Source organism: Rhinatrema bivittatum, chromosome 1, assembly GCF_901001135.1.
Source record: "Rhinatrema bivittatum chromosome 1, aRhiBiv1.1, whole genome shotgun sequence".
Lineage (NCBI taxonomy): Eukaryota > Metazoa > Chordata > Amphibia > Gymnophiona > Rhinatrematidae > Rhinatrema > Rhinatrema bivittatum.
Window position 1 is genome coordinate 480,757,863 of NC_042615.1, and position 8,377 is coordinate 480,766,239.

General features: G+C 38.3%; 1 protein-coding gene across 2 annotated transcripts in view; it reads left to right on the forward strand.

Annotated features, from left to right (window-relative positions):
* The window catches only part of MLLT3 (MLLT3 super elongation complex subunit), a 476,339-nt gene extending 468,164 nt beyond the window's left edge, over positions 1 to 8,175 (forward strand). For both annotated transcript variants that reach the window (XM_029606926.1, XM_029606935.1), the window contains one exon: positions 5,602 to 8,175. In XM_029606926.1, the coding sequence (XP_029462786.1) occupies positions 5,602 to 5,733 (132 nt within the window). In that variant the 3' untranslated portion in view covers positions 5,734 to 8,175. The remainder of the gene's footprint in view (positions 1 to 5,601) is intronic.
* Positions 8,176 to 8,377: the final 202 nt, after the last annotated feature.

Consider the following 8,377-nt stretch of genomic DNA (forward strand, 5'->3'; position numbering starts at 1 on the left):
CACAGTCAAATAGCTGATTAAGCAAGAGCTGGTGGTCAACTGTATCAAAAGCTGCACTTAGGTCACGACAGATGAGAAGAGCTGCATTGCTTCTAACTAAGCATAAATCAGTCTCATTAAGCAGGGAAGTGAGTGCTGTCTCAGTGCTGTGGCCTGTTTTTAAAGCCACATTGCTTTGGATGCAAAGCCATAGTTTTGTACAAAAAAACTGGATAAATTGGGATTCAACAACTTTCTCAATGAGTTTAGTAAGAGTGGGGAGATTAGAAATTGCCCGACAGCTCAGGGTCTAGATGACTTTTTTTCAGAACAGACGGAATAATAGCAGACTTTGGAGAGGAAGGAACGGTTCCTGTTTCAAAAGTGGTGTTAACAAAAAATCTGCTGACTAGGGGATAGGGCCTAAGTTGGGATGTTTAAATTAAAGGGTAGAGGATCAACAAGAGAGGGAGCTGGACTGAGTTGATTAAAGAGAAATGCAAGGTAACAATTGCTCCCTGTAGGCCTAGAGATCTCAGCATTGATTTACCTTAGTCAGCAAGGGAATAACATGCTTTTAATATGCTGATGGGCTGCTCTCCACGGCAAGACCGCCCGAATGTGCTAGAAAGTCCTGCGTGTTCCTGGAGGCTAGATCTAGAGAAGGATGCCATGTTCCTCGCCTTTTTCTGAGGCCAAGTAATAGTGCCTTGGCCGGGCACGCTTATAGATTGCCCCACTCATTCAAGAACAGGTCTAGACAACATACCTGTCTGGGGGTTTTAGCTGAAACTTGCTAATCTTGCAAGTGGAAGTAGAGAATTTTTAAATATATTTCCATTAAATTGCATATATTTACTAAAATTTACTTTATTAAAAAATATCTTTTCTACCAATGTAAGAATATCAGCATTACAACATATCTTCCGAGCTCTGTAAATCTGTTGTCCCCACAGAGTACATTACTAGCTTTTGTTTCTAATCCAAGTATTTGGAGAGTTAGGGAAGAACATGGTCTAGTTTCTGGAAAGAGGGTAAATGAAAATAAGTCCACAGTTCTTAAAGTGAAAAGAATATTACAAGTAGCTCAGATTTCTTTGGAATGCTGCTTTCCTTGTAAATATCTATAATATCTAAGTTCCCAAGCAATTAGATGCTATTGGGGGTTTCTTTATCACTGTCACTCCTGTCACGATTTAAACCAACAGTTTTGTGGTGAAACACTTTTTAACCCTTTACCAGTGAGGTGAAACCATCTCGTTCTCCTATTTCTTTTTCTCTGATTGCAGAGGACATCTGCTTACCTGTGGGAAAGCAGGTTTGAACACTTGAGGCTCAGTTTTCAGTCACTGCGTCTATACATTATGTGTAAATACCATTTTAATGCTTGGGGAATGATTCCGTCTTTGCACTCTTCTTCTGTTGTTGTCTATATTTTTTTTTTTTATTTCCCTTTGTTGCAAAGATGGCAGAAGGCCATTCTGATGATTTAAGCAGATTACTTTTTTTTTTTTCCACGTTCCAGGTTGTTAAGTCTTCCTGCCGCTTCATTGTTGTGCCTAAGTAGGAAGCGCAGGGCAGTAATGGAATCTTTAAGGACAAAAATGAAAGGTTGGAACAAAAGACATTAGAAGCAGCCTGGTTAGTAGGACTTGGCTTTTGCCAAGTTTGGTAACTACAGTTCCATCTAAAGTATTCTCTGATGCCCAGGCATGCCTGGTAAATCTCCCTTGCAAGCTATGATATCTCTTCTAACAATTAGGCTAGTATGTTTCAAGCATTCAGCTTTACTCAATCACTGCTTCTCAGATCCAATCCTGCAACCCTGAACAGGTCGGATTTTCCAGGTCGCCAAAATAGCCAAATAACCCTGCATGTTAGACCAAATGTGTGCAGGCTCCTCGTGAATGTTCATGTTGAATATCCTGAGAATCCGACCCATTCAGAAGGCTAAGAGGCTCGATTTGAGAATCAGTGCCATAGAGCAGTATGCGTTTAAATCCTAGAGGGACATGGGATCAAAATATGTCTATTAACTGGATATAAAACAAACATGCTGACATGGGACAAGATAGGGTTTGGTGTCAGCACTCACCTGCCATCATACTTCAGCAGTTCTTTGTTGCATATGTTTTTATGTCCTCCTTACAGGAGAGCTGAAGCATCCACTGAAACAGAGCAGATAGGAAATATTGCAATGTAAGGGGAAAAATCAGCCTCATTGAGGGAAAATAGAATGGAACTCATCGTAATAGTTTTAGTTTTGTATATAGCTTAAGTTATTCCTACTATTAGGTAAACTTAAAGGAATATTAAATATAATTTAAGTAATGATTTCTTTTTTGTGTGTGTTATATAAATAAATAAATAAATAAATAAATAAATACAATTTTGTGAAATAACTATCAAAAGTCTCGAACATTACATTTACAAATAAACACACCTCAATATGCTGGTAATAGAAATATTTAGGCTAGAAACTGATGAGAGTTCATAATTTTATGATCTCGTACTTTTAATGTGCATTGTGCCAGTATAATATGTAGATAATTAGATACAATTAACTTATAGCATTTCTTCTCCTTTGAATAGATCATCTCAAGTACACCCAAAAGTCAGATATAAATATGTTTCTTACCCACCTGAGTGAAAATTAAACAGTGCTGTAGTGCATTGTTGTAAAACTCTGTGATGGTGTTTAAGGAAATCAGTTGTCCTGTACTGAAGTACTACATTTAAAAAGACGAACATTGTCCCTGTTAGGCATTCATGCATGAAACATTTCTATTCTTTTTGCAAGCTTATTCTTAGAAACAGTGGGTTTCTTTGCCTTGCAAATGATTCAAAATGGCAGCCACAAAGGAGCGCTGTAGACCCGTGAGGGGCAAGATTTTATTAGCAGGCTAGCAGTCGACATTCCCAAAAGACGTAATGGAGCAGATGAGTCCGTGCTTCTAATTTTTAGTTAGTCAGTTGAAACAGTTACTTGATTTGAGCGTTTGGGGCAGAGGCATCAGAGTTTTGCTCCAGGCGTAAAACTTGCATATTGCCCCTACTGAAAATACTGGGAGAGTTTCAAGGCTAACCCAGGAGCAGGTTTTGCACTGAAGCAATCATTGATAGCATTTGTCTCTTTGAGTTCTAGTAGGAATATAACACATGGAAGCTATTTTTCTCCATAGCTGTTATGTATTATGGAGGAACATGATTATTTTGATTTATGTGATGCCTTGGCCGGGATCATGAGCATTGAGTGGAATGAGTTGCTGGCAGTGGAATTTAGTTAGTTCATCCAGTTTCAGCCTTCTTTGATATCCTGGTAGGGATATATTTGACACTTCAAACTATTACCAGCTACATGTGGTCAGATACCATTTTGTGGAGTGTGGTTTTGAACATCTGGCCCTAAGGTGATGGGTGAGAACTCTGCAGAGAGAGCTGTTCTACCTGTAACGATTTGGGGAAGCTGTAATGTTATCTTCTCAGGTAATGTAGGCTGGGCTATGCTCATGCAGTAAAATATGACAGAAGGCTCTCCATTGCCTATAGGTGAACCCACCCTATTCACCCAGCTATTTTTAAGTGCTAGCCAGCAAAGAGTTCTCTGCTGGTACAACTTCTCCTGAGTATTTCATTGCTGGGTCTGATCAAGGCTACATAGAAATATGGGGGTAGATTTTAAGACCTGCGCACGGGCATACATGTGCGCACTACCCGGCGTGCACACATGTATGCCTGATTTTATAACATGCGCGCACAGGCGCACGCATGTTATAAAATCAGGAATCGGCGCATGCAAGGGGGTGCACACTAGTGCACCTTGCGTATGCCGAGCCCTAGGGGAGGCCCGATGGCTTTCCCCGTTCCCTCCAAGGCCGCTCCGAAATCGGAGCTGCCTGGGAGGGAACTTTTTTTTGTTCCCCCCACCTTATTTTGTTGAGTTACGCCTGCCTCTGGCAGGCATAACTTGCACGTGCCGGCTGTTTGCCGGCGCGGCAGGCCCCGACACAGGCCGCTGTGTCTGGGCACTCGGCCACGCTGCCAGACCACTGCCATGCCCCGGACACGCCCCCGAACTGCGGCGCCGCCCATTTTTGCAAGCCCCAGGGGTATACGTGCGTCCCAGGACTTGCACGCACCGCCAAGCCTATGCAAAATAGGCTAGGCGCGCGCATGTTATAAAATCGGGTGTACATTTGTGCGCGTTGGGTAGCGCACATAAATATACCCCCCCCCCCCCCCCCCACGAGTAATTTTAAAAATCTGCCCCAGAGCTTTTAAAATCCAGCCCATGGTGAGCTGCATTTGGTCTCTTTCCTCAGATTCCCTGGTAGGGGATTCTTAGGGATCTTTGTTTTCAGTTTTTATTTTATTTTTCTTGGGAATTTCAATATTATAACCAAAAAAAAAATCACTGTAAAAATGACTTTTCCACTGATTTTTCTCCTGTGTGTTATAACAAAGTCATTTTACCATTGATTAATTTTGTTAGAACATTTTAATTCCCAGGAAAAAATAAAATTAAAACTAAAAACAAAGGGATACTGCATCTTTTGAATTACCTTGGTTGTTTCCCTGCAAAGTTGTAGGTCAGGAAGAACATGTTTTGTTTTGTTTTTTCTTTTGTCAAAAGTGCAGCTATTGTGTTGTCTTTTAGACTCTGTCAAGTGACAGGACTGTTCTTTTACTGCAAGTGTATGTCACGCCTTACATACTAATTGTCCAGCCTATCTGTTAGACCTTCTTATCCAGCTCACACCCTTCCATCCTCTCAAGACCCTTCACTCCAGCTCCCTCTTCTTAGCACCTGCAAACTGGAGAGAACACATGAAAGGCTGTTTTCGTGTGCTGGCCTTAAGTAGTGGAATTCCAGTCCTGAGTCTCTTGTTCCATTAAAAATGACCTGCCTTTTTGCAAAACAGTCAAATCCTGGCTCTTCTGTGCAGCCTTTCCCTGATTTATTTGTATTATTCGGGTGACTTTGTCTGCTTTGGATTTATTTTACTGTTGTTGATAGCAAGGTTGGTCTTCTTAGGCTTTTCCTAACTGTGATCTCATATTTGATGACTTTTGTTCTGTATTGTTATTTTTTGATTGTCTTGACTCTTGTTTATTTTACCTGTTACCTGTTTTACCTTTTTAAATTTATTTTGTTTCATTATATTGTTTTTTGATGAACCATTTTACTATGAATTTTGCTTATGTTTTATGTGCTGCCAAGAGCTAAAGCTTTGAATTTTGACAAGTTTTAATAATAAATGGCAGTCCCAATAAGCTCTTTTTATTTCATATGAAGTGTTTCATAAATAAAGATCCAAATTGAAAATTAATTTTTTCCCATTCTTTGATTGTGGAAATAATCTTTATGGAATAAGGCCCTTAAAAAGTATAGGCTTCCCTAACGTTAGTTGTAGAAATGATTTTTTCTATTACATCTATTGTATTTTTCTGTCTCATTTCCCAAAATCAGGGAACCTCAGTGGCTCTATGTTTTAAGCAACTTGTTCAATAAGATAAAATGACATAGTTTACTGACAACTGCACCTTAGTTTAAAATAAGATAATATGGAAATACAGCCACTTTTCAGATTTAAAAGGTATGATTTCTTTTTTTGTCCACAGATTGTCAACCTTATAGAAGAGACTGGACATTTTCATATCACAAACACAACCTTTGACTTTGATCTTTGTTCGCTGGACAAAACTACAGTTCGCAAACTACAGAGTTACCTGGAAACATCTGGAACATCCTGAGGATCTGACTGCATCACTGGAAAATTAAAAAAAACAAACAAAAACAGCATAAGCAAAACATTCACAATGATGCAAGCAATGGCATATACTCACAAGAGAAGAAAAAAACAAACCCCTCTTCACCTTTATTTTTTGGAAGCCAGTCATCACTTTTAAAGAAGAGGATAAAGTGACACAACTCAGAGGATCACTCTTCTCAATATGGAAATATTCTGGGAGAGTCTGCCTGGATAGCCTTGAAAAAAAAAAACAAAAACCAGAACTTGTTCCCACTGAATGTGTATGGTTTCATGTATCTCAGTGTGGTGTTCCAGTCCACATGATGAATGCATGTTCAACAAACTCACACACACACACACACACTGCCTTATTACATAATTGACCTATTTATTATTGCATACGTGTATTCTAACATCATTGAGGGAATGAACTTAGCAGACGTGATATGCACTCCAGGTCTTTAGCTGCAGCATGTATGCTACCCCGAGCCTGGAATCCTTAGTTTGTGATTGGGTTAAACCGCTCAATGCCAGCATTCTCCGGTCGTGTGGAGCACTCCGTATCTGCTTTCTCGGGAGACGAAGGTGCAGTACATTGTGAATAAGGGACCGCCCGTGGTCTTCGGATTCCGGCGAGCTTCGGGAGGGCACTTGGAACCAGGTCCCCTCGGCTGTTTTTGTTAACTGATCTCAGACTGTGTCGAAAGTGAATGAAAATAACGCACCAAATAGGATCATCTGACTTGGTCTAGCCTTAGTAGATAAAACTAGTAAGACATGTAAGGGAAAAAAAAAAAGTGTTAATGTATGCTGTTCTGAACCCAGCATTGTTTCTCTGTCTTCATCATTCTTGTGTCTGTTTTTAATGTTATAATATTAGATATATATAAAAGTGAAGGCATTCTACGGGATCATTGTTTAAAAAAATACTGGTCTTGCTTTCTAAAGAAATGTTGTAGAAAATTCTTAATTTGGAGGTATTTATTATTATGAGTTTCAGTACTACTCCGCTGTCACTTATGTTTTGTCTGTAATCATGAAGTTATGGCATAAGAGATATTTGTTCAGTTTGCCATTCATTTGTTTATGGTTTCCTAAGACATTCTAAGACCTTTTTGGTGGGAATTTTTTGGTGGATATTTTTATGTTCATTTCTTTTTTTTTTTTACACACTTGAGAAATTAAATTTTTTTTCCTTAAGAAAACTAGATAAATATCTTGGTTTTTAATACAGTGGCACATTAAATTATGTTGAGCCTGTTTTGTAGCTTTCAGAATCAAAGTCCTGCACAGCATTCAGTTCACGTTTCCAGGAGGATTTCTTGATTTCAACAAAATACGATGAGTTACGTTTGCTCTGACATACTTTCCAATCCATCATTCCCTTCCCCCACCAAAAAAAAAAGGGTTTTAATATGTGTATATGTGAGCACAGAAGGACCTAGTAAAACTGCATTCAGTCGTTGGAGTACTCCATGCTCCATAATTTGAACACTAATCGTAACTAATCATAAAAAGGATGTGCGTGGTAGGTATGAGTGATATAATCAGATGAAACATTTTTGTAGCTGGATTAGCAGACGTATTAGAGCTGTGAGCAATAATGGCCCTTCAAGAACTCGGCACTTGTACGAATCCACATGAACAAATCAGCTTTATTTTCTCTGACTTAAAAAAAAAAATTCTTAAAACCCAGATAATGAAACATACATATTAGACTACTGGTTCTAATTTTACGTTGCATATGTTTTGATGTTTGCCTAAACAAATTACAGATTAACTTGCAGTGATTACGATTTGAAGCCACTACTTGTCTTCTCTCATTTTGATCACTGGATGATGAACTCGTCGTGTTAACCTGATTTTTTTTTATTTAATTTTTTTTTGTAATTAGGATTTTGAGCTCTTACACCAAATAAAAAGGAAACCTTCTGGATACAAATGTCTCACTCCAGACTTAGCATTAAATAGTAACAGAAATCAAGACTAAACTCTATTTAATCCTGAGCCTACTGAGCAGGTCAGTCCTCTCATTCAGGGGACTCATTTTATGCCTATGAATAGGATTTTTGTGCATATGATCCATTACTGTAAAGCTAAATTTATGCTTGAATTATTTTTGCATTTTGAAATGGGAATTCATGAGTTGTTTCATTAAATCCAAAAAAAATATTACTTTAAAAAAAATAATAAAATTGTAGTTTAATTGAGGACGATCTCTTCAACTTTCCAAAAGAACAAGTGTACTTTCCAGTAATGTTATGACTCTTAATGATGATTGGCATGAAACCTACTTGAAGCACTATCTTGTTTAGTCTTTAAATATCTTACCTTTATCATCAGGAGAATGATACTGATAATTTTTATTTGTTTCCTGATTTCCATTGATATTGATATAAAGTTGTTTGAAAACTTCAAAGCAGTCATAAAATATCTTAACGAACATCCAGTTTGGTACCTTATTTTTAGTTGATCAGAATATGTCATTTGGTCGATCTTGACTTTTCTAACTAAATTTTGTGGGAAAACTCCAAAAAAGGAAGTACATTGTCTTGTAAGCTTCCTTTCCACTAGTTTTTGGCTGGTGGAAAAGAAGACTGTTTCAGTTGGTGACTAGGTACAGAATGGTAGGGATGGGACTTTAT